We start from the raw sequence: 27,695 nt of genomic DNA, 5'->3' as shown, positions 1-27,695 counted from the left end.
AGGAAGAGGAGGAAGAGGAGGAGGAGGAGGAAGAAGAGGAGGAAGAGGAAGAAGGTCACATTCTGGTCTAAAGGTTTGATGATGGAATATAAAGTTCTCAGATGAATTATTAATATTATAAATATTTACATGATTAGTGAATCAAACAGTATAACTTGTTAAAGTGAGCGTTACCATGACAACGTTCAAACACTACTTATGTATGTTTACAGTGAAAGTAAAGACTTTCATTTAACTTCTACTGTTTTATTCAACACTAGAAAGTGTCTTTATGTTAAAGTACAGCAGCAGAGTGTTTCATTAAAAACATGTTAACAGTATTTTAAACTGTTCTTCATCTGTGCTGCAGAGACCAGAACCAGCTGAATGTATAGATGTAAACACAGAGAGGAGGATGGAGGGATGGAGGGATGGAGGGAAGGAGGGAAGGAGGGAAGGAGGGATGGAGGATGGAGGGATGGAGGGATGGAGGGAAGGAGGGAGCGAGGCGGTGACATCACCAGGCTTTTATTTCTCTGTCCTTTAAAGGCTCGCTGGTGTTGCTGGTGTTTGTGTTAGCGCCTCAGTCTGTTTACACCAGCTTCACTTCTTCTTCTTCTTCTTCTTCTTCTTCTCTCAGCTCTCAGGAACGATGGAAAACTGGTCTGGGGAATAAATGACGCAGATATTCTGTCAGAGTGAGACGTCGTACAGACCAGAACGTCTCTGATCCCGCCGAAGGAACACGAGCAGGGGACTCTTTAATGTCTTTAAATGTTTATCCTTTGATTGATTGATTTATTTATTGATTTATTTATGGACAGCATTTTTCCTTCAAGCTTTACATTTCTTTGTTTTAATATTTAGAAATGTAAAATATATATATAGTCAAAACTTTACCATAAAAAGCTAATTCTGAAAAAAAAGTGTAATGTAGCTTTAAAGCAGAAGAAGTTAAAAGTTGATTAACGGTGTGCGTGTGATTCTGATCCTGCGTGGTTGCCATAGCGACACCGACATCTCTCTCCTTTTGCATCGCCACGTTTACGCTTCACCTGTGCTCCTATTGGCGTGAAAACTTTGTCAGAATATAAAATTAAGCGTACGTATCCATAGCAACGATTAAAAAACCAAAAAATAATTCTATATTATTAATTTATTAATTATTTTAGGAAAATACCACATTCATAACGCTAACACAAAGCCTTCATTTATTGCATTTAAAAAGGAAACCAAACAAATTATAAAAACTATTCATTCAAATAATAAGAAAGAAGTTATGTACCAACCTCCGCTGGCTGCTATGTTGTTATATATAAACGACTGTGTGTTTGTATTGATCTATTGTCTCTTTGTAATGTTTCCTAATCAATAAAATATGTATGGAAAACAAAATAAAGTCAGGTTTGTGTCACTTCGTCTGTTGCCATGGTTACGGGTCAGCCCTTAATTTCATCAGGCGTAAAAAGGTCAAGATTTTTTCATCAAAGTTTTCATGGATGAAGTTTTTTTCTTTTCATATTTTTGTTATTGATGAATCTTCATTTCACTAAACTTCTTCTTCTGCTGCTTTAACGACAGATTCACTGAAGTCTCTCAGATCTGTTCAATGTGTTAAACTTCTTCACACATGAAGCAAAGCATGCAGACAGACGGAGGAATGTCTCCAGAGCTGCAGATACTCTGTCTCCTGTCCATCATCTGTGACCTCTGAGCTCCGGACAGACGGACAGACGGACAGACGGACTCCATGATGCTCGTATTTATAGCAGAGTGAGCAGAATGTAGGCCAGCCGAGTCACTGCGGAGGTATGTGGAGGCAACATGTCCGCCGGAATGGAGCTGAAACTCCTCAGCTGTTGCCGTGTGTGTGTGTGCGTGCGTGCGTGCGTGCGTGCGTGTGTGTGTGTGTGTGTGTGTGTGTGTGCGTGTGTGTGTGTGTGTGTGTGTGTGTGTGTGTGTGTGTGTGTGTGTGTGTGTGTGTGCGTGTGTGTGTGTGTGTGTGTGTGTGTGTGTGTGTGTGTGTGTGTGTGCGTGTGTGTGTGTGTGTGTGTGTGTGTGTGTGTGTGTGTGTGTGTGTTAGTCGGCTGCAGCAGAAAAAGCAGCTGAATAGATGCACGAGGACGCGCAGTTGAAGCCTGTCGGGTTTTAATGATGTAAAGAAATCACGTGTTAAAGTTTGATGCTGTTCATGTAAATCTTGTTTTAATGTGTTTGTGTTAAAGTGACAGTTTATTATTGATTGTTCATCATTTGTGTATCAATAAACTATAAATGTGACAGTTTGCAGCTCGTTGTAACAGTTGTAAAGTTTATTGATTGAAACACTGAGGAGAAAAAAATCAGACTTCGTTTTCTTTTGTAAACAGTTTGATTTTTAAAAGACACAAAAACAACTGAAATATGTTTAAGAATGAATCTCTGACCTGTAACTTCTTTTATTCTTTTAATTAACTGCTTTATTGTATTCTGAGTGAATGAAATACAACAATATAATTCTCTAGGATATTATTCATTAAATTATAAAATGTTAAAACTCGACTTCATATAACTACATATCTACCAACACACCTTAGTTTTGAACTGTAATGAGTATTTGTAGGATACTTTGTGGTATTTATACTGAGCCTGAAGGGTAGTTAACAGTATAAGTTGTACAGTGAGGTGTTTAAAGCGGTCAGGAACACAGACATCATGAATCTTTGCAGGAATATTACAGATTTTCTTGTGTCAGGTCACTTTTCAGACCGCAGCTCTGTCTCTGTGGCTCCACGCCCCGCCCCCTCACCTCCTGCGACCAATCAGCGGCGAGAAGGGCGAGGAAACAAAGCCTCTGATTGGACGGGAGCGGGCAGCGGAGGCGAGTTTCAAGGCGCCCCGTGAGAGAGGCGGTGACCGGCGGGGGGCTCCTGGAAACCGGCCCGGACTGATTCCTGTGCTCAGTCCTGCAGAGCTTCACACAGGAAACATGTCGGACTAAAACAAGCTTCTTACCAACAAAGAAAACTTTCTGGACGCTTTCATTCAGAGAAAAGATCATCTGAGTTTGTTTCTTTACGGATTTTCTTCACAGCTGGACGAGAAGAAATGACTTTGGGTAAATCTGGTCTAATTACGAGCCACAGATTCAGTTCAGAGACTCTGAGTTTGGATCTGAAGCTTTTTAAAGTGTTTATACATGAAACAGAGAGGACTGAACTCACCAGCTTGGATTTAGAAAGAACTGGACTATGAACAAATCCTGAAATCCATTTAGTTGTGTAGTTGTTGAATATGACTAAAGGAATGCAGCAGTAAAGAACCTCAAGCAGCAGGACTTACCTCCTTCATTTATTTTCTTTGGCTTCAGTGAACAGTTGGAAAGCCTCTGCTAGTTTGTGGAAACTACTTTTTTCCTGCCTCTGGGGGTTGCATGATCCATGATGGCGGTGGGGAGAACCTGGCAGTGGGTTTGGGTCTGTGCTCTGACTGCTGCGCTGCTCTTCCAGGGGTGCTACAGTCAGTATGAGAAGGGGATTTCCATCCCAGAGCACGGCTTCTGCCAACCCATCTCTATCCCCCTCTGCACTGACATCGCCTACAACCAGACCATCATGCCCAACCTCCTGGGCCACACCAACCAGGAGGATGCCGGGCTGGAGGTGCACCAGTTTTACCCACTGGTCAAAGTCCAGTGCTCCATGGACCTGAAGTTCTTCCTGTGCTCCATGTACGCACCAGTCTGCACAGTTCTGGAGCAGGCCATCCCACCCTGCAGGTCTCTGTGTGAGCGGGCTCGACAGGGCTGTGAGGCGCTGATGAATAAATTTGGGTTCCAGTGGCCAGAGAGGCTTCGCTGTGAGAACTTCCCCATCCATGGCGCCGGAGAGATCTGCGTGGGTCAGAACACAACCGACACAGATGGCCCCGCCTCAGACCCAACCCCGAACCTTCCCCAGCTTGTGACTTTGCCACCGCACTTTCGGCACAACCATCCTTTCTCCTGCCCCCTGCAGCTCCAGGTGCCCACCTACCTCAATTACCACTTCCTGGGGGTGAAGGACTGCGGCGCCCCCTGTGAGGTCTCCAAGCCCAGTGGACTGATGTATTTCCGTGAGGAGGAATTAAAGTTTGGTCGGCTCTGGGTTGGGACCTGGTCCATCCTGTGCAGTGTGAGCACCCTCTTCACAGTCCTCACCTACCTGGTGGACATGCGAAGGTTCCGGTACCCAGAGAGACCCATCATCTTCCTGTCTGGCTGCTATTTCATGGTGGCGGTGGCGTATGCCGCCGGCTTCCTGCTGCAGGATAAAGTCGTGTGTATCGATAAGTTCAAGGATGATGGATACAAGACGGTGGCTCAGGGCACCAAGAAAGAAGGTTGCACTATCCTGTTCATGATCCTGTACTTCTTCGGCATGGCGAGCTCCATCTGGTGGGTCATCCTGTCACTCACCTGGTTCCTGTCAGCAGGGATGAAGTGGGGTCATGAGGCCATCGAGGCTAACTCTCAGTATTTCCACTTGGCAGCGTGGGCGGTGCCAGCAGTGAAGACCATCACCATCCTAGCCATGGGGCAGGTGGACGGCGACCTGCTGACCGGTGTGTGTTATGTGGGAATCTACAATGTGGATGCCCTGCGGGGCTTCGTCCTGGCGCCGCTGTTTGTCTACCTCTTCATTGGCACTTCCTTCCTGCTGGCGGGCTTTGTGTCACTCTTCCGCATCCGCACTGTCATGAAGCAAGACGGCACCAAGACTGAGAAGCTGGAGAAGCTGATGGTGCGGATCGGTGTGTTCAGCGTTCTGTACACGGTGCCCGCCACCATCGTCATTGCTTGTTATTTCTATGAGCAGGCCTTCCGGCCTCAGTGGGAGCGAACATGGCACATGCAGACGTGCAAACGCTTCGCCGTGCCATGCCCGGCAGGAAACTTTGCACCGATGACGCCAGACTTCACAGTGCTCATGATCAAGTACCTAATGACCATGATTGTTGGCATCACGTCTGGCTTCTGGATCTGGTCAGAGAAGACACTGCAGTCATGGTGCAGGTTTTATAAAAGACTGAGCAACAACAACCAGGGAGAAACGACGGTGTAGAGAGAGTTCAGCCTCATGAATTTACTCTAACATGTTGAGGAAGTTTGACTCTTGGAAATAAAAACAGACAGTACTTTGTGGTTCAGTGAACCTCTGACTGAACCTTTTGTTCTCTGAGGGGACGGATGGAAATCTGAAGCCTCTTTTCAAACTCTCTCAGAGAACATGAACACTTAACGTGTGCCGTTATAAAGACTATTTTTATGTCTTCAAACTGCCGTCACAGTCATGTCTGTCTGAAATGTCCACACATTGCTCTTTTTTTGTTCATAGTTGTACATTAAGTGAAACATTATGAGCCTCTGAGAAATTCAGGTAAAACTTAACTTTATGGTTCTGTAACCTCTCAAGAAGTTACAATGGTTTGGTGTTGATGATGCAGAAAAAAAACAAAGTACAATTTTATTTTCATTTAACCAGATGGATGATCTCTTTAAAAAGGAGAGCAGGCCAACATGGTCATATAAAACATACAATTAGTAAAAAGGGTTTCTCCAGTAACTCATTTGTTTCTTGTAACTACGTAACGTTTTGAAATGACTTGTTTTGTTCTAAACACCCAGAAATTCAATTTTGATCATAAAAGACTAAAAACATCAAATATTCACATTTAACAATATAAAACCAGTGAATGTTTCAGCACTTTTTCCTAAAAAAAGACTTTAAACTATTAATTGATTATGAAAATATTTGCAGAATTGTTTCACCTGATAAATTAAATGAGTCATTTCCAACAACAAATTATTGATGAAATGAAAGTTAATTTGGGTTTAAATGACATTGTGTGTTCCTGCAGTTACTGCTACAAATAATGATTAATTATTCAGGCATCAAATGATTTGGGAAGTTATGGATCCGTAAATTAAAGAATCACTGAAATTCAATCTTTTATTGATGACAAAGACTGATCACACTTATTGTCTTTTAGAGCTGTTTTGTAAATATATTCTGAGAACGACTTTATGTATTTATGAGAACTTGAATTCATCTTTTACACATTTTTCTCCTTGTCTTTTTTTGATGTTACACAGTTTGTACTTGTACAGTTTTACAGAATAAAACACAGAAGTTTTTCAAAGCTGCTGCTGTGATCTGATTGGAGGAGACATGTTTTTTAGGTTTAGAGAAGTTTAGCAGTAAAACAGTGATTCACATGTTAAACCTGGCAGATTACCACTGTGGTTTATAGAGAGGAGTGTTTGTTCCTGACGGCTGAAATCGGATCTTTTCTTCTGTCTTTCTTCTGACTGCTCTTTTTCTTTTTCTCAGCCCTCCTTCTTTTGTCCCCACTCGAGGAAATGTTGTTGAAACTCTCACTGAAACCAAAGATGCTTAACCTCCAAATTCAATCTCCTGCAGCTCAGAAGCACACAAGAGTTCAACTGGAAAGTTTAGTTTTTCATTTCTAACTTTTCTTCAAAGTCAAAACCCTAAAATATGTATGTGAAAGTACTCTGTGAAAAGTAACACCCCTGTTTTCAAAATCAAAAGAATACAACACAAAGTACACAAGTATTATCATCTTCATATACTTCAAAGAATAGTTCATGATCAGTACAGTTACTGCATTAAGTCGTGAGTATTGCTATTCATTGATGGAGCGTTGGTGCCATCTGGTGGTGAAAAGATGAACTGCAACTAGATGAACAGATTACATGAAGGGTTTTTAACTGATAAAAATATTTAAATATTCTTATTAGAATGGTACTAATGATTTCTGTTCATCACACTGATACCAATATCATGTGATCAATACAAACATTGATACTTGGAGCTAGGAGGGAAAGTGGAAGGAGGAGCACCAGGGAGGGGAGGTCAAACAGGAAACTAGCTTTTTTTTGTATATCTGTTTGTTTTTATTTGCAAAAGCCATCCATGGTTTCTTTTCCGGTGCCTCTTAATTCCACCTCTCTGAAACTCTGCCCCCTTCCTATTCCCCCTGCCCCCCCTGCCCTCAATACCAGGATCAATATCAATGTAAATACATTCACTTTAAAAGGGACATTTAATTTAATTTCAAGCATAGTTCTGTTGATACAGATATTACATTCTGGTATGTACTATATGTGTATGAATAGAGCGTATGTTGTCACAGCCCCTTTGGATGTCTTATGGGGCCTGTGCTGGGCACTCTGGTGTCTCTCTCTCTCTCTTTGTCTCTCTCCTCAGATCCTGAGCTGATTGGAGCACGGGGCTCTGATTAGATGCAACTCAGTACACCTGGCCAGTGTCCTGTGGGGTGGTGAGAAAAGCCCTGTCTCTCTCACTTGGTCGGTCTCGCTCCCTGTGGACAGCAGCGCATTTTTGTTCTGTTGGCGTTACGCTTTTGTTCAGTTATTCTGTTGTCGCATATTCAGTTTAGCTTTTGGATATCAGTCATGTGGAAACCATGTTGGCTTTAGACACTACAACCAGTGAGAAATCAGGTTGGTACTAAACAACATGTTGAAAGTTAGGCTTCCCAGCCCTCCAGAGAGCACAGAGACAACCAGGAACCAAACAAACCAGACAAGCCTGTCCTAAACCCAAACCCAGCACACAGAGGCTGAGTGAATGTGGTGTTGAAGGTTAGGAGGTGGATCAGTGAGTCAGAGGAGACTCTGTAGAAGGACAGAGTGCCAGCAGGACAGTCCACATACACTGCTACTCTGTTAGAGACAGAGGAGGAGGAGGAAGAGGGGATGACTTTTCCACTGTTATCATGCCAGATAGAGTAACCCTCATCAGAACAGTTCAGACTCCAGGACTGATCATTCCTTCCACATCTGCAGTCATTACTGTTTCCTTTCCTTCTGATTCTTCTGTAACTCACTGATATATGAACCCTTCCTTCCCACTCAACCTCCCAGTAACAGCGACCAGTCAGATCATCTGTACACAGTATCTGAGGAAAGGCATCAAATCTGTCTGGATGATCAGGATATGACTGATCCTCCTTCACATATATCATCTTCCTGTTGTTATCAGACAGTTTGAGTTTTGTGTTTGTTGTGTTTGGATCCAGTTCCAGTTCACAGGCATCTGATGGAGAGAACGAGACACAATACAGCTGCAGTTATTGATGATGACATCATCTTCATCTTCAGTAGGATGTGAATGAATGATATCACAGTTTGATGAATGAAATGAAGCACACTTACACTTCCTCAGACCTGGTGTCAACCATCGGACTCCAGCAGGCTGCAGGCTGAAAGGACGAGGGGGGTCAGAGCAGCACATTCTCTTTCAGCATGCTAACATGGACGTTACATGGCTCTAGTCTACTGTTTTATTATTCTGTTCTAATGTGGGGTTGGGCTTTCATACACTTTGATCCAATCTGAATCCACTATCCCAATCCTTCTGAAACCCTGATTGAATCTAATCAGGTTTAACTTTCAACATTTACAGGAAACTTCAGTTAGAAAGAAGAAAAAGTCAAAGATTCAGTTGAGATCTGTGATCAGCTCTGACAGAGAAAATGTTTCCAGCTCTTCCTCCTCTATCACACATTGTCTGTCCATACCTGAGAGTGTCCAGTCTCCAGTGTGGATCCTCCAGTCCAGCAGACAGGATCTTCTCTCCTGAGTCTCCTGGATGATTGTAGCTCAGGTCCAGCTCTCTCAGATGGGAGGGGTTGGAGTTCAGAGCTGAGGCCAGAGAAGCACAGCCTTCCTCTGTGATCAGACATCCTGACAGGCTGCAAACACACAAAACAACACACATGTCACACAGTGTGAGAGTACTGCTGTAGTACTGTATTCAATGAGTACAATTAAGTATCTGCTGTTGAAGTTTAGTTAGCACTAACTAACTAACTAACTAACTAACTAACTAACTAACTAACTAACTAACTAACTAACTAACTAACTAACTAACTAACTAACTAACTAACTAACTAACTAACTAACTAACTAACTAACTAACCAACTAACTAACTAACTAACCAAGAAGTTTATGTTCAAGTGTTTTTTAACTCCACAAAATCAAGGAGCCTCCTGATATAAAATGTGACTCACAGAGGTTCATCAAAGTCTCCACCAGACAGACTAGTCTGCTCTTTAGCCTGTGAATACCTGGCTGTGAAGGTGCAATGTTTTTAAGACACATTTAGCAGCAATCTGTTCACTTATCTGTGGTATTAAATAATTCACCAACAAAAACAAAAGAAAACAATAAAAATCTGAGTTTAGCAGAAACTGGTTTGACAAATCATACTAGCAGAGACAATCCTTCACAGGTTTAATGTTTTTCCTCTAATATCGTTCAGATTTTAAGGGCGTTTTCAGACCAATAGTTCAATTGTTTGGTCAGCAGCAGGCAATAAATTGTTACAAACCAAAAAAAGTAATAGTTGAGCTGACTACTCGTCATAGGTCACAGAGGTTGAAACAAGTAACAAGCCCCAAGTAGAAAGTCCAGATATTTGTGTTCAAATGTAGGGAGTAAAAGCAATGCCGCAATTCAGTGCCCCCATACCCATAATTAATTACAACAGGATTGTTTTGGACCTATTTCTTTCAGGTTGCTTTCTTACCACCGGAACCGTACCAGAATCCAGCAGTTGGTGCAGATCAAGACCGGTTAATTTGGTGCGGACCTGAATGTGATTGTTGTATTCTGACCGACGCAGACGAACCGAAACAAGGGGCCAAACGAACTACGGTTAGATTAAAACACAATAATTGCTGTTAGTGTGAAAACGCCCTAAATGTTAATTTGATGATAATCCTGACCTGAGGGTTTCCAGTGTACAGTGTGGACTCTCCAGTCCAGCAGAAAGCTGCTTCACTCCTGAATTCTGCAGGTTGTTGTTACTCAGGTCCAGATCTCTCAGACTAGAGGACTGGGAGCTGAGAACTGAGGACAGAGCTACACAGCTTCTCTCTGAGAGGTTACAGCCACTCAGCCTGGAGAGGTAAAAAAGCAAGAAGTAGGGTTGGGCATTGAGAAATAGCTCCAAATTAGAATCAGTTCCAAATGCAGGGGTCATGTTATCAATGAGTCAGCATAACCTGACCAGGCTCACTTTAGGTGGACTAAACTTTACAGTGGACCATCGATTCTCATTCTAGTGACAATCTCAGCGACTTCTAAACAGAGAATGGAGAAATGTTTGGCTGCTGAGTCTCTCTCTCGAGTTGTACTCAGCCAGACCACAGAAAAAGGATGAATGGAAACATGTCCATGGACAGCTTGCATGTGGACATGGAACACTGAAAGCATCAGCTGGCCTATACACTGACGGCAACTGAACAAAAGAAGAAAGTTCAGCTAAACAGACTTTGACTTTACTTATTTATTTGAAACAATAAAAGTCAAATCAAATGCCTAAAAGAATGAAGATCATTTTCTAAACATTGTACCTATTTGTTTTTTTTAATTTACCAATTTGGAAATCAATAAGCAGAATCAGAAACAGAATACATAACCTTAGTAACAAGTTATTTATTTTTCTGTCCCATTAAAAATACAGTACCATAGTTAAATAATGATGAATAAATGCAACTATCTGTGTACTTACAGAGCTTTGTTGGAGGCTTTGACCACTGGCAGCAGCCTCAGAAGAGCCTCCTCTGAAGCAGAGTATTTCTTCAGGTCAAACACGTCCAGATCTTTCTTTGATGACAGTAAGATGAAGCCCAGAGCTGACCACTGAGCAGGAGACAGTTTAACTGTGGAGAGACTTCCTGATCTCAGGTACTGTTGGATCTCCTCCACTAGAGAACGATCCTTCAGTTCATTCAGACAGTGGAACAGATTGATGCTTCTCTCTGCAGACAGATTCCCACTGATCTTCTTCTTGATGTACTCGACTGTTTTCTGATTGGTCTTTGAGCTACTTCCTGTCTGTGTCAGCAGACCTCGTAGGAGAGTCTGATTGGTTTGCAGTGAAAGACCCAGGAGGAAGCGGAGGAACAAGTCCAGGTGTCCATTTGGACTCTTTAAGGCCTCGTCCACAGCACTCTGGTAGAAACGTGTCTCTGCAGATTCTTGTTTAGTTTCAGACCACCAGGATGTTGTTTGTTCTTCTTCCAGCAGATTGACTCCAGACTTGATGAATGTCAGATGGACATGAAGAGCAGCCAGAAACTCCTGAACACTCAGATGGACGAAGCAGAACACCTTGTCCTGGTACAGCCCTCTCTCCTCTTTAAACACCTGTGTGAACACTCCTGAGTACACTGAGGCTGCTCTGATATCGATGCCACACTCTGTCAGGTCTGATTCATAGAAGATCAGGTTGCCTTTCTGCAGCTGCTCAAAAGCCAGTTTTCCCAGAGACTCAATCATCTTCCTGTTCTCTGGACTCCAGTGTGGATCTGTCTCAGTTCCTCCATCATACTTGACGTTCTTCAGTTTGGACTGAACCACCAGGAAGTGGATGTACATCTCAGTCAGGGTCTTGGGCAGCTCTCCTCCCTCTCTGCTTTTCAACACATCCTCCAGAACTGTAGCAGTGATCCAGCAGAAGACTGGGATGTGGCACATGATGTGGAGGCTTCGTGATGTCTTGATGTGAGAGATGATGGTGCTGGCCTGCTCCTCATCTCTGAATCTCTTCCTGAAGTACTCCTCCTTCTGTGGGTCAGTGAACCCTCTGACCTCTGTCACCATGCCGACACACTCAGGAGGGATCTGATTGGCTGCTGCGGGTCGTGTGGTTATCCAGAGGCGAGCAGAGGGAAGCAGTTTCCCCCTGATGAGGTTTGTCAGCAGCACATCCACTGAGGTGGACTCTGTAACATCAGTCAGGATCTCAGTGTTGTGGAAGTCCAGAGGAAGTCGACACTCATCCAGACCGTCAAAGATGAACACAACCTGGAACTCTTCAAACCTGCAGATTCCTGCTTCTTTGGTTTCAGTAAAGAAGTGATGAACAAGTTCCACCAAGCTGTACTTTTTCTCTTTCAGCACATTCAGCTCTCTGAAAGTGAATGGAAATGTGAAGTGTATGTCCTGGTTGGCTTTGTCTTCAGCCCAGTCCAGAGTGAACTTCTGTGTTAAGACTGTTTTCCCAATGCCAGCCACTCCCTTTGTCATCACTGTTCTGATTGGTTCATCTCTTCCAGGTGGGGCTTTAAAGATGTCTTCTTGTCTGATTGTTGTTTCTGGTCTGTCTGGTTTCCAGGATGCTGTTTCAATCTGTCTGATCTCATGTTCATCATTGACCTCTGCAGTCCCTCCCTCTGTGATGTAGAGCGGTGTGTAGATGTCATTCAGAAGGGTTGGGTTTCCTGCTTTAGCGATCCCCTCAAACACACACTGGAACTTCTTCTGCAGGTTAGTCTTGAGTTTACGACCAACTGGAATGGTTTCTGAAAGACCACACAAGAAATGGGATCAATAATTACTTAATTGATAGAAGAAAATATGCAAATTTGAAGAATACATACAGTATATGACCATATATTTCCTCCATCTCTTAAGACATCAGTAAATGTCTCATTTATCCATCATGTTAAATCTTTATAGAAATCCTCTTACTGCTCTGCAGACGCTCAGCCAGCTCCTCCTGCTTCATTCTCCTCAGGAAGTGCAGTGTGATCTTCAGAAATGCCTCTCTGCTCTTCCTCCTCTGTTCTTCTTCCTCACCGCCCAACACCTCCTCATCCTCCCTCTGGCTCTCTAAGCATTCTGGGTCATCTGGACTCAGAAGCTTCTGCATCTTCTTCAGCTCGTTCTTCACAAAAGTGACGATGGTCTCCTCCAGCAGCTGGAACAGAAAGATATATGAATGACACAATCAAACTAACATCATGAAGCAAACATCAGATCCATGTTGGACACACTGACAATCCACTGGTCTACAAAGTGCAGCATGGAGATGATTGTGAACACAATGTAGAGACCATAAATATGGAGTCCAGGTGTGTTTGATGCTGCTGGGCAGACTGACCACTGGAAACCTCTGAGCTCTCCTGGTCCACTCTGTGGAGGAATCATGAAGAATGAGCTCACATTATGTCTGTCCACACAGAGACAAACACTGGGCAGCTCCCAGTACAACCAGTTCCCTGATCCTCACTTACTCTGTCTGTGAAGAATGTTGATTATTGAAGCCTAATGGTGGCTCTATCGACTTGCTGGTCTTCATAGACACACAGCTGGGTTCAGGTTGGTCCAGCTTCCTCCTGATAGAAACACAACATAAATGCTGTTATATATCAGTGTGAATGCAGTCAGACAGCAGTGTGAGGCAGAGCAAGCTGCCATCAGCTGCTGTACTTCTACTATCAGTCCACTAGATGGCGTCATGAAGCTGCAGTGAAGTGATTTGAAGATCAAAGGATGATCCTTAGATTGATTGCTATTCATAGACAGACAGCTGGGTTCAGGTTGGTCCAGCTTCCTCCTGATAGAAACACAAGATACACTCTGCTCAGCACCCAGAACACACTGACACTAAATCTATCAGTGATTTAATATTTAATACACCTACTGTACACAACACAGTAGAATCCAGGTATTTTTATATAAATTCACTGTTAAACTTAAACATGATTAACTGTATGAGTAGAGCTGTATTCAGTGCAGTGTGCAGAACCTGGAGGGGTGAAGCTGACACTCAGAGACATGAACTCCTTAAATCTCAGCTGTTGGTAAATGAGTGTTTGGTTCTTATTGTCTAAGGCTTCTGTTTGATCTACTGTCTTGGATTGTACCTCATTTGGACGTTACTCTGGATAAAAGTGTCCAGGTCCGGATGTTGAGCTGTCACAAGCTAAATGTCCATGAAGCACAACTGTACACAAGGACACTGGATCAGATTTAAGTGTTGCTTATACTGTTGATCACACTGTGAATCAGCAGCCACAATCTGATTTTTTTTAAGCAAGAATCCCCCTAGTCAGGCCAATCGGGTTCCTATGAGGAAACCAGGTGCTTTGCAAGGTAAGACAGTGATAGACAGATGGTTCATCCTGTCATGTATTTTTGGAAAGTGTCCACCCGTAACCACGACGACTTTTCCCATTGTTCTGTGTAACAAACCATCTGTCATGTGAGGTTATCATCATGCATACAAGCTGACAAAATGATTTTTTTCTACAGGGTGGGCTTATCCTTAGAAATAAGGAGAGGAGGTGGATCCTGAAGGAGTTTAGAGGTGTCGCCCTAATGGGGAGCAGACCAAGAACACACCGGAGACATTACTTATTCCATGTGGCCTGGAACATCTCAGGATCTCTGAAGAATAGAAATGGATGGATGTATAAACGTCACCCAGGTTCTCAACATCCCATATATTTCTGTCATCATTGTTCTTTCTCTCTCTTTAAAGCTATAATTGGTTTCTACCAGTAACTTTTGGCCTAACATTGGCCTTTGTGAACCCAAGGAACCAATTATGAACCAGCACCCCACACCGACCTCACACAAGAAGTTCTGTTCTGTGTTAAGGCTTGGCGCTATGACCAAAATGTGATATCCCGATATAGGTCACTTCATAGCCAGATAACGATATATATCCTGATATAGCACATTTTAATTGAATAAATAGTTGTCCCCTGCCATTAAAATAATAATGACATAGTTGGCTGATGATATGCTAACTCTTGGCATTGGAAAAAAACAGCCAGTTACTATTTTAGGAAGTTAACAGCTTAGGTTAGAACAGACAAACACATTCATTCCTTACACTTTCTCTCTTATGTTTTTTCAACTCTTCAGATATGAGAATATAAACATGTTAAAAATATAATGTTGAAAAGAGATGTTTGATAAAAAACCTTCAGTAAAAACATTTAAAATGTAGTCAAAGTTTTAGTGAAAGTTTACCTTGCTGCAGCAGGATGCTGTCCTTTAAAATCAACGATGTGATCATTTGACTGGTCGCTCTTTAAAGACACACAGCTGGGTTCAGGTTCAGGTTCAGGTCCAGGTTCAGGTCCAGGTTCAGGTCCAGGTTCAGGTCCAGGTCCGGCAGAGTCTGGTCTGTGCTGACTCCTTGTTCTTCTACACAACACACACAGAGCTTTGAGTGTGAATAATGATGGTGGAGAACAGTGATGGACAGTTAGAGATCATCATCTCACCTCTGAGCTTTGGTCTGGCTGTCATGTTCCCCACACAGAGAGCTTTTAGAGGGAGGGACTCCCTCCTCTCTGTCCTCACTCTGATCCATGCTGCTGAAGTCACATCCACATCAGTCACACACACTTTCTACCTTCATCTGGAGAGGAAACACAGATCATCCTTTACATCCTAAATATCAGCTGCTCCTCCTGTGATTGGCTGTTATTCTCTGTTATATATCAGTGTGAATGCAGCCAGACAGCAGTGTGAGGCAGAGAAAGCTGCCATCAGCTGCTGTACTTCTACTATCAGTCCACTAGATGGCGTCATGAAGCTGCAGTGAAGTGAAGAGCAGCACACATGATGCATGGAGGAGGATTTACATTCACTGACAGGCAGAAGGACTGAGAGCGACTACAGAGACTATAAAGGCTGTTATACTCATATTCTTCCAGCTGATTCATTAATTGAATATTTTTACAGAAAAAAATGTTGTTGCTGCATTTGAGTCATTTTCTACGGAGCCCCTCTGGTGTCATGGTAAAACAAAATGTTTTAATTGTGGCCACAATATAGCTATAACGTGCGCACAAAATACTAATTCGTGGCCACGAAATAGGTATAACGTGCGCACGAAATACCAATTAATAATATTAATATCATTCCTGGACAGCTGGGTAAGCAAATCGAGCGCACCTTCTCTAGAACCTGTAATAGCCTACGTACGGAGCCCTGTACCTTTTTTTTTCTTTTTTCTTTTTTTTTATGGAGCCTCGTACCTACTGTTACTTCCTACGTGATGTATGAAGTAACAGGAAAGGAAGTAAAAGTACTGTAGTGAATGTACTATAAGTTATAAAAGCAGATGGATCCTTCCAAAAAACTCATAAAGAGTTTCAAACTAAATGAGTGAGTCTCAATAAAGAGCTTCAACACATTTGATGACACGATTCCATCAAGAAGCGACACTAGTTCATGTTGTCATCAATAAGATGAGTGCTGTCTTTGTGAATACTACAGTATTTATTGAATAAAAGAAGTGAAGCCCCTCACCCCCCTGCTGGCTCCACATCAGTCCTGTAGTATCAATAGAAACAGTCTATATTCAGCTGTAGACACACACACTCACAGCTGATCTCCAGCGGCTGTCCGGTGTTTCGGTCTAACTGGTGACCGTGTTAACTGGTGACTTTCCCACATTACAAGCTGCGTTACGAGAGATGAATGAGTCTTCTGAACACAACGGAACTTACTTAATGGTTAGGTATTAAAACACAGATGTATGTATATAAAAAGGATTAAACTACAAAGGCTTTTTTAGGGAAGTCACCAGTTAACACGGTCACCAGTTAAACCGTAACATATTTTAATGACGTTAGTTTCTGCGTTGTCCTGGATTAACAGTTAACTGGAGGTCAGATTAATAAACAGTTTAACAGATTCTACTGTGAATGAACTAACACCAGCTAGAAGTAAAACGTTTTAAATGGTTTAATTACCTTCAGCTGGATGTCTGGATGTAGAAATCGACCTCAACACTCTGACAAAGTGAAACTTAACTAGAACAAAAACATCCGGAATACCTGGTGGACATGGAGGAAGTACGTCTGCAATAATTGACAAGTACGAAAAACAATATATTGGTATTGAGTGGTAATATACCAGGGGAGATATTCTTATTACACACATTAAAGTGAAATAAATGTATATTATATATTGCACACAATTGAAATTAGCAGTATACATGAGATACTACTTGCAGAGTATTGGACATTAAAAGTGAGGTGTGGCCTAAGACTTGTGTTTATCTGTAAATAGCAGGAGAATCTGTCAAATTCAGTTCAAATCTGACATTTCCACACATGTTTATCAGCTGACTCACCTCAGAGTCCCTCATCACTTTGCTTATAGTCCAGATATACAGTACTGTGCCACCAGAATGATTGTAACTTATAATATGACTCTATAACTACAAGTTAGTGGCTGTTCAGTGTGAGATCAAATTCAAACTGGACAGTAAATACAACACCACTCATATTTTAATGTGAGTTGTTTTAATGTCTCTGTGATAAGTCTGTACTCATCACACAAACTAACGGCAAAGCATTTCTGATGGTTTGATCCTGAGTCTCAGTAGGAGTAGAAAGATCAATATCAGTATTAACATCAGCATTTATAGCACTTTAATAACATGTGTGTGTCATGATCAGACTGATGAACATGTGGTAAAATAATGCAGTAAATGTGTCATAATGTCAGTGTGAATATCAGTATTAGTCAGGGTTGTAGTTACTGACAGTGACCACTGGGGGGCAGTGATCATCACAGGTTCTCTGTGAGTCACATTAACAGACTAATCACATCCAGATCAATATGAAGTATCAATGTTTGTATTGATCACATGACTGTTGGTATCAGTGTGGTTAACAGCAGTAATATGGACAGTATTGATTAAAACAGGAACCTGGTTCAGAGCATTTTAGACATATTTAATAGTTACTATCTTATTATTATTAATCCGTGTTGATGTTAACAGGCTGAATAATGTTTTAAATAAATGTTAAAAATGCAGCCATTAAATAAAGTTTGAACAGCTGATTTTATGGTTACATGTGTTTCCTAGAGACAGCAGAAACGTGATCTCCGGTTACTTCCTGGTCGTTTAGTGTCAGTCTGTCGGCTCAACGTCACGCAGCGTCTGTTCTCCGGTTCACGGTAAAGTTACCGACAGCTTTCTACTTTCATTCATCATCTGTTATTATCTGTTATTATGTCACATGTGTTTATTTACAGCAGAGACAGTGAGAACAATCTGCTCCTCTGTGTGTGTGTGTGTGTGTGTGTGTGTGTGTGTGTGTGTGTGTGTGTGTGTGTGTGTGTGTGTGTGTGTGTGTGTGTGTGTAGTTCTATTCATATGGAGACATGGCTGAAGGGTCTCCTGCTGATTTTTAAGTCTGAATTATAGATGAGATGTAACTTTATGAACGTATCAGATTGTTGTTGTTATATCCACCATTGATGATTATGATTATGAATCAAATGTCTCATTGTGTAAATACATCATGAAAGCACCAATAATCATCTCTACAATTCAACCGAGTTATAAAGTTACAATGACTGTCCGATGATGCTGTTCCTGAACGCATCACAGAGAAACATAAAGCTGCTGATTTCACAGGTTTATATGTGGTTATGGATGAGAGATAAAGGAGCAATAAAGACTTCCTGATCACGTGTTCTGGCTCTGGTTCCGATCCTGCTTGTTTAAAATGGATCCAGAGATTCTCACTTTATTTATAATAGAAACTAATATGAGCGTCTTTTCTCTGGTTCAGTGTTTTCTACTTGTTATGTCACATCTGTTTATTTACAGTAGCAACAGTGAGAATAATGTTTGTGTGTCACGTTATTCTGAGTCATGGCTGTAATCACAGGTGTGGCTGTTCAGCTCTGAGCAGCACAAATCAGGATAAGTGATAAAGCGAGGCGTGACTGAGTTAATCCTGTCTGTGTGACGAGCCTCAGACACGTGGTGTGTGTTAAAGCAGATGATTGGATGTTTCCTGGACAGGTGGGCGGTGAACCCACATGACCTGCTCTGACTCAGGATGTAAAAACTAAAAAAGGAACCAAACATTTCCTCTGTGTGATTTCCAGGATGATGAAACTCTGCTGTATGACGTCATGCTTCCTCTGCATGAACATAGAAAACATAAACACAGTTTCACTCAGAATATTTATCACTTTACTGTAATACTGCATAATACTGCAGTACTTTACTGTAATACTGCATACTACATCACTATAATACTGCAGTACTTTTACTGTAATACTGCATACTACATCACTCATAATACTGCAGTACTTTACTGTAATACTGCATACTACATCACTCATAATACTGCAGTACTTTTACTGTAATACTGCATACTACATCACTATAATACTGCATACTACATCACTATAATACTGCAGTACTTTTACTGTAATACTGCATACTACATCACTCATAATACTGCAGTACTTTTACTGTAATACTGCATACTACATCACTCATAATACTGCAGTACTTTACTGTAATACTGCATACTACATCACTCATAATACTGCAGTACTTTACTGTAATACTGCATACTACATCACTATAATACTGCAGTACTTTTACTGTAATACTGCATACTACATCACTCATAATACTGCAGTACTTTTACTGTAATACTGCATACTACATCACTATAATACTGCAGTACTTTTACTGTAATACTGCATACTACATCACTATAATACTGCAGTACTTTACTGTAATACTGCATACTACATCACTATAATACTGCAGTACTTTTACTGTAATACTGCATACTACATCACTATAATACTGCAGTACTTTACTGTAATACTGCATACTACATCACTATAATACTGCAGTACTTTTACTCTGGTAGGATTCTTACTGGTACTTTGAACTTTTACTGAAATAAAGATGTGTATTTCTTGTAGTGGTGATTTTTCAGAGCTCTGCATGTTTGTTATTTCACTAACAGGGATGATGAGGGGCCATCATGGGCCCACCGGATGTATACCAGAGACAACTTTCTTTAAACACAATGTAAGTCAACTTCCTGTCTGGTTCTGTTAAAAGTCTGTTCAGCAGTTTCTGTGTCCCAAAGCTAAAAAGTGAATTTGTCTCCCTGCTGGTTGTCTCTGTCTTCCAGAAGCTGCCAGAGACCAGACTGTCCTGAACCTGAACCTGAACCTGAACCTGAACCTGAACCCAGCTGTGTCTCCTTTAAAAGCAACCATTCGAAAGCTGAACCTCTTATGTTGAGCATCGGGCTCTGCTGTCCTGAACTAAGGTGAGATGTTAACAAGTTTCAACCCTTAAAACCCAATAATCACACTCAGGCTGCCATATATTGTATTTTTCAGAACACATTTGGCTATTCAGAATTACCATAATAAATATGTTTGCATCGTTGAAAAGGTGGATTTGTTTTTGCCTCCCAGGAACCAAGAGGAACCAGAACCCAGCTGTTGGTCCTTAAAGAGCAATCAGTCGAAGGCCGAACCTCTTCTGTTTAAAGATGGTTCCTCCTCTTCTGAACTGAGGTCAGCTGTTTTATTTACTCTATATACAGAATACTTTATTTTAGTTTGTGTGTAAAATGTAAAATAAATACTGAAAATGTTGACGAACAGTTTGCAGTCATAAAATAAAGACTGTTAATGTACATTTACACAATGTGTTAAAGTTAAGACCAGAAGTGAGACTAGATGTGTAAATGAGAAATACTGTTGGACTACATCACTAAAATTGTAAAGTGCACATACATTAAAAAAATGTGCTTAAAAACCCCAAAACAAAAACATTGGTTATTGGTACATAGGTGTACATTTATTAGTACAGTGGAAGCATATAAAAGAGAAGTTTATTATAGTTATTATTATTGTGTCTTTTCAATCAATGAAGCTCTACTCATACAGTTAATCAGGTTTAAGTTTAACAGTGAATTCATATAAACTAGCTGGATTCTACTGTGTTGTGTACAGTAGGTGTATTAAATATTAAATCACTGACAGATTTAGTGTCAGTGTGTTCTGGGTGCTGAGCAGAATGTATCTTGTGTTTCTATCAGGAGGAAGCTGGACCAACCTGAACCCAGCTGTGTGTCTATGAAGAGCGATCAGTCTAAGAATCATCCTTTGATCTTCAAAGATGGACGCCACTCTGATGATAGCAGGTAAAGATTTCAAGCTGATAACAAAAAAAAAAAGATGTGTTTTCATCAGACTCTTATTGAATTGGTGAGACCTGTTGGGACTAAACCAAAGTGACTCTGAGCTGTTGATTCTCAGTGGGATCAGCAGGACTAGTAAAGCTTTACCACTACAGGGACTCATCTGATTCTCTGTTCACATCCAAATATCACTTGATGGACCTTTAGCTTGTGTTTGTCTCTGTGTGGACAGACATAATGTGAGCTCATTCTTCATGATTCCTCCACAGAGTGGACCAGGAGAGCTCAGAGGTTCCCAGTGGTCAGTCTGCCCAGCAGCATCAAACACACCTGGACTCTACATTTATGGTCTGTACATGTACAACAACTACTTTTACATCTATTGTGTTCACAATCATCTCCATGCTGCACTTTGTAGACCAGTGGATTGTCAGTGTGTCCAACATGGATCTGATGTTTGCTTCATGATGTTAGTTTGATTGTGTCATTCATATATTATTCTGTTCCAGCTGCTGGAGGAGAACATCGTCACTTTTGTGAAGAACGAGCTGAAGAAGATGCAGAAGCTTCTGAGTCCAGATTACCCAGAATGCTTAGAGAGTCAGAGGGAGGATGAGGAGGTGTTGGGCGGTGAGGAAGAAGAACAGAGGAGGAAGAGCAGAGAGGCATTTCTGAAGATCACACTGCACTTCCTGAGGAGAATGAAGCAGGAGGAGCTGGCTGAGCGTCTGCAGAGCAGTAAGAGGATTTTAAATTGCTAACTCTTTAAACATTTGTCAATACACAGGAGTTTTAAGTTGGTCCACAGCTGAGATTTTGGTGTTTGGAAAGTCCCTCTGTTTTACATCAGTCATGAAACCAATTATAAGCAATATTTAAATAGGGTTTATTTAAAAAAAAACGTATTATATAACAATACCCCTAGACACTAAACTACACTATAAACCCCCCTTCACCTGTCTCCACAAGTCTGCAAACATTAACAACAACAAGAGGTGGATTCCACAAGGCAAAGGTTTTAGCTTCTTTGTTGGAATCTTTTTGACTTTGTGGATGAAAATAGAATTGTGAAGTCATATCAAAGCTTTAAGAAATATAACCTCTGTTCACCGTTCATAAACCTTTGATTTTATGCTCAATTTGGGAATATTTACTGGATATTTGGGAACCTATACAACTGTAACACAGATATTTAAAATAATATGCTGATAATATACTTTTAGATACAACTAATTTCGAGACATCACTGGATTCAATTGATAAGACTTTTAAAACATACTTATATATAAGGTATCCAGGGGTGGGAATTGAATATAACCTGTAACTTACCGGGATTCCCTTGAGTCTCCAATGTGGATTCAACTAATAACATTAAAACATCTCAGTGTTCTACCGCATTGAACCACTGGGACACAGAGGGTGGAAGCTTTCAGTATTTATACGCAATCTATCTTCAAATCCGCAGAGTGACCCGAGAGTAGACGTCAATGTTCTAGTGTGCAGAAGGAAGCATCACTTTTGAGATCATTTCCTTCAAATTTAACATACTATTTTTGTTCTTTCAGAATCTCCTGCTATGTGCAAGCTTAACCTCAAGACTAACCTGCAGAAGAAGTTCGAGTATCTGTTTGAGGGGATCGCTAAAGCAGGAAACCCAACCCTTCTGAATCAGATCTACACACCGCTCTACATCACAGAGGGAGGGACTGCAGAGGTCAATGATGAACATGAGGTCAGACAGATTGAAACAGCATCCAGGAAACCAGATACACCAGAAACAACAATCAGACAAGAAGACATCTTTAAAGACTCATCTGGAAGAGATGAACCAATCAGAACAGTGATGACAAAGGGAGTGGCTGGCATTGGGAAAACAGTCTTAACACAGAAGTTCACTCTGGACTGGGCTGAAGACAAAGCCAACCAGGACATACACTTCACATTTCCATTCACTTTCAGAGAGCTGAATGTGCTGAAAGAGAAAAAGTACAGCTTGGTGGAACTTGTTCATCACTTCTTTACTGAAACCAAAGAAGCAGGAATCTGCAGGTTTGAAGAATTCCAGGTTGTGTTCATCTTTGACGGTCTGGATGAGTGTCGACTTCCTCTGGACTTCCACAACAATGAGATCCTGACTGATGTTACAGAGTCCACCTCAGTGGATGTGCTGCTGACAAACCTCATCAGGGGGAAACTGCTTCCCTCTGCTCGCCTCTGGATAACCACACGACCTGCAGCAGCCAATCAGATCCCTCCTGAGTGTGTCGACATGGTGACAGAGGTCAGAGGGTTTACTGACCCACAGAAGGAGGAGTACTTCAGGAAGAGATTCAGAGATGAGGAGCAGGCCAGAACCATCATCTCCCACATCAAGACATCACGAAGCCTCCACATCATGTGCCACATCCCAGTCTTCTGCTGGATCACTGCTACAGTTCTGGAGGATGTGTTGAAAAGCAGAGAGGGAGGAAAGCTGCCCAAGACCCTGACTGAGATGTACATCCACTTCCTGGTGGTTCAGACCAAACTGAAGAACATCAAGTTTGATGGAGGAGCTGAGACAGATCCACACTGGAGTCCAGAGAACAGGAAGATGATTGAGTCTCTGGGAAAACTGGCTTTTGAGCAGCTGCAGAAAGGCAACCTGATCTTCTATGAATCAGACCTGACAGAGTGTGGCATCGATATCAGAGCAGCCTCAGTGTGCTCAGGAGTGTTCACACAGGTCTTTAAAGAGGAGAGAGGGCTGTACCAGGACAAGGTGTTCTGCTTCGTCCATCTGAGTGTTCAAGAGTTTCTGGCTGCTCTTCATGTCCATCTGACATTCATCAAGTCTGGAGTCAATCTGCTGGAAGAAGAACAAACAACATCCAGGTGGTCTGAAACTAAACAAGAATCTGCAGAGACACATCTCTACCAGAGTGCTGTGGACGAGGCCTTAAAGAGTCCAAATGGACACCTGGACTTGTTCCTCCGCTTCCTCCTGGGTCTTTCACTTCAGACCAATCAGACTCTTCTACGAGGTCTGCTGACTCAGACAGGAAGTAGCTCACAGACCAATCAGGAGACAGTCGAGTACATCAAGAAGAAGATCAGTGAGAATGTGTCTGCAGAGAGAAGCATCAATCTGTTCCACTGTCTGAATGAACTGAATGATCGTTCTCTAGTGGAGGAGATCCAACAGTACCTGAGATCAGGAAGTCTCTCCACAGATAAACTGTCTCCTGCTCAGTGGTCAGCTCTGGTCTTCATCTTACTGTCATCAGAAAAAGATCTGGATGTGTTTGACCTGAAGAAATACTCTGCTTCAGAGGAGGCTCTTCTGAGGCTGCTGCCAGTGGTCAAAGCCTCCAACAAAGCTCTGTAGGTGTTCAGAGAATGTAGTCAATTTCAGAGTCATTTGAATGTGCCATTACTGATTGTGATTAAAAAGACTGTTTCTACTAATAATGTCCTCTACAGACTGAGTGGCTGTAACCTCTCAGAGAGAAGCTGTGCAGCTCTGTCCTCAGTTCTCAGCTCCCAGTCCTCTAGTCTGAGAGATCTGGACCTGAGTAACAACAACCTGCAGGATTCAGGAGTGAAACAGCTTTCTGCTGGACTGGAGAGTCCACACTGTGAACTGAAAACTCTCAGGTCAGATCACTTTTATTTACCCTGTGTTGTTTTGAACTGTTTTCAGTCTACAATTGAGAAAATGTTTTTACAATGTTATTAACTTACTAAAAAAACCAAGAAGGTGTTTGATTGTATTTAATAGTGGTGTATGCTTAAGCATTCAGAAACATTCTTGACAACCCAAGTCCTTTCCCTTTGTCCTCCATCCAGCTTTCTTTTAATGTTTTTGCTGGTTTTGGAACCACTTGCAAAAAAAATGTGGAATTGTGTTTTATCTGTTGTACCAATGGGTAAAACAGATGCTTATGATATGCTTTTATATCTATTTTTAACATATTAATTTCAAGCACTACTGGGTTGGATTGATACAATAGAGAATTTTGGAGTTGAATACCAACCACGGTATCAAGGGCCGGGGGAATGTGGCAGCAGGCTTATCTCTCGTCCAGCTCCTCCAAGTGAAATCCGTCAGTGATGGAGGAACATCCTGCCTGATCTGAACTTGAGTGATGCTTTGTTATTGGGCTTCTCTGTTTGTCATGGATGGCCATAACACACTTCATGATCAAACCTACCATGATTCATAAATGTATTTGGTACCTGAACACTTTGGGTCTGTGTTAGAATTCTATATGGATATCTTTTATATTTGGCTAAAACTTACATTTCATTCTTTATTTCAAGCTTAACTGTATTGATACTGTGTGGTGTGCTTTAAGGGAATCCTTAAGTTTTTGTTACCAAGACATATCAATAAAAGTAATTTTTAGTAAAATTTACAATTAGGGAAATACTCTTTTATTAATTTTGCAATCAGTCAATTCTCAAGTCAGAATTTATCAGCCTGGTCAACACATACTAAAGAAGATCCTGATTTTTATATGAAAAATAAAATGAAAAATCTGCAGTCCATATTTTGAAACAAGTACTTTGCAGAATCTGTACAAGATTCTACATCACTTACCTGCGCTAACAGCATTAATATACTCAGACTTTCCCTTGTGTGTCTGCAGCCTGTCTGGATGTCTGATCACAGAGGAAGGCTGTGCTTCTCTGGCCTCAGCTCTGCGCTCCAACCCCTCCCATCTGAGAGAGCTGGACCTGAGCTTCAATCATCCAGGAGACTCAGGAGAGAAGCTGCTGTCTGCTGGACTGAAGGATCCACACTGGAGACTGGACACTCTCAGGTATGGACAGACAGTATCAGTGGTAGTGAGGTATCATTATTTAACAGATTGAAGAGAACATGCTTTTCTGACTTTGTTATATCATGTCTTTCAGAGAGGAACCTGGTGGAGTCCAGTGGTTGGAACCAGGACTGAGGAAGTGTGAGTGGGTTTCTGGTTAGATTCATGAAAACAAAACCTATAAAGTAAATGTATGCAGTGTTTGCAAATAGAAATATTTCAACGTTTAGATTGACTGCCACAACATTTTGAACAGACCTTTAATAATATGAATAGCTTTGGAAATCCTGTGACTATTCCTCTAGTACCACCATGATGTTGACTTTTGGCCTTTTGACTGATATTTTTCTCCTTATGGTCCCTAACAATAATGAAATGTTAATGTTATAATTGATTAATATTCAAGTACAAAACTTATTTGATAATCAAATCCGTCTCTGATTTTATGTCGTTCTCTTAATCAGATTTCTGTGGACTCACACTGGACCCAAACACAAACCACAAATTCCTCAAGCTGTCTGAAAACAACAAAAAGGTGACTGATCTGAGAAAGGAGCACCTGTATCCTGACCACCTGGAGAGGTTCAACTATTGGCCTCAGGTGCTGTGTGGCGAAGGTCTGACTGGTCGCTGTTACTGGGAGGTGGAGTGGGAAGGAAAGGTTTATATCGCAGTGAGCTACAGAGGAATCAGACGGACTGGGGACAGCGATGGCTCCAAGTTTGGAGGGAATGATCAGTCCTGGTGTCTGAGCTGCACTGATGGGGGATACAATGCCTGGCACAACAACAGTGGGACCCTCATCTCCTCCTCCTCTGTCTCTAACAGAGTAGCAGTGTATGTGGACTGTCCTGCTGGCACCCTGTCCTTCTACAGAGTCTCCTCTGACTCACTGATCCACCTCCACACCTTCAACACCACATTCACTGAACCTCTGTATGCTGGGTTTGGGTACGGTGTAAAGTTAAACTCCTCAGCTTTTTTGTGCCAACTGTAGACTGTCATTCTGTCCTAAATCGACACTTCATATCAACTCTATATAGTATATAAACTACATACTACTTACTTAGTCAAAGTTTACAGTTTTTAATTTATTTAAAAAAATGTTCAGCCAGTCTGCAAACAGTCTGAGTAAATGTTATTTACCATGTTGGTCCAGTTTTCACACATTTGAAACTTTCTCAGAGGTAGAGGCAGAACTCATATCTTCATATCATCATATCTATGGAATGAACTATTCATGTCAATTTAACTAACTGTATTTGCACAGTTGAGCCTTGGGGGTAAGGCTCACCAGATAAATCTGAGAGGTAACTGCAGCTGCAAAATAAAAGTAGTGCTGCAAGAAGTTCAGTCTTTTCTCTGAAATGTAGTAAAGCAGAAGACCCCGATATTCATTCTACTTTATAAGTAGTAACTACAGAAGTACCTTTTTAAAATTGTACCCAAGTCTGATGATGGAGTGAATGTAGTTTGTTACATTTCAGTGAACAGTTTGGTTTGAGTATAGGATACTTATTACACATTTAAAACCTTACCAGTACATGTGAAATTAATCCTGCATTTGTAAACTCCATATCTATAAATGGTGCAAAATATTTGTTATAAAATATTTATATTGTGATTGTGTTTATATATTCATTAAATAAAGTATATTTTAAAATAGCTATGCAGCATGTATAGTGTGTTATAACTGTTATGAGTTCAGCAGTGATCCAATAGCTCAAGCTGTTTGGCTGCTGGTTGAAGGTTTTGAAGTTGTGGGTTCAATTCTCGTCATTCTCTGAGCATTAAGTCAGCCACACTGCTGAGGATTGAGAAGCTCTGATGGAAACTCTGCTGTGTTGTGTAGCTCGCTGTGTTAGACAATAACTTTAAAGTGTGAAAGTTGTTGGTTCCATCCTGACACTGGCAGGAGGCATTTTTAAAATCAGACACACTGCTGAAGATTGAGAAGCTCTGATGAGGACAGCTCAGTTCAGTCTGGTCCTGTGGCTCGCTGTGTTACACAATAACTTTGAGGTTTTGAGGTTGTGGGTTTGAATCCCGACTCTGTCAGTGAGTGTTGAAAGTGACTCAGAGCAGAAGTTGAGAAGCGT

At 41.5% G+C, this 27,695-nt stretch overlaps 1 protein-coding gene and 1 pseudogene across 1 annotated transcript; both read left to right on the top strand.

Annotated features, from left to right (window-relative positions):
* LOC133976639 (uncharacterized) overlaps nt 1-27,168 on the top strand; it is an 86,181-nt pseudogene extending 59,013 nt beyond the window's left edge.
* LOC133976529 (frizzled-7-like) lies at nt 3,336-5,060 on the top strand. Its single transcript, XM_062414749.1, has one exon. It carries the CDS (start codon nt 3,399-3,401, stop codon nt 5,058-5,060), a length of 1,662 nt encoding a protein of 553 aa, XP_062270733.1. The 5' UTR covers nt 3,336-3,398.
* Nucleotides 27,169-27,695: the final 527 nt, after the last annotated feature.

This window comes from Scomber scombrus, chromosome 24, assembly GCF_963691925.1.
Source record: "Scomber scombrus chromosome 24, fScoSco1.1, whole genome shotgun sequence".
NCBI lineage: Eukaryota > Metazoa > Chordata > Actinopteri > Scombriformes > Scombridae > Scomber > Scomber scombrus.
Note: the sequence above shows the minus strand (reverse complement) of the source record. Positions and strands in the feature narration are given on the sequence as shown.

Coding starts and splice junctions, on each gene's coding strand:
- LOC133976529 (XM_062414749.1), top strand. CDS start 3,399: ATGATGGCGGTGGGGAGAACCTGGCAGTGGGTTTGGGTCTGTGCTCTG.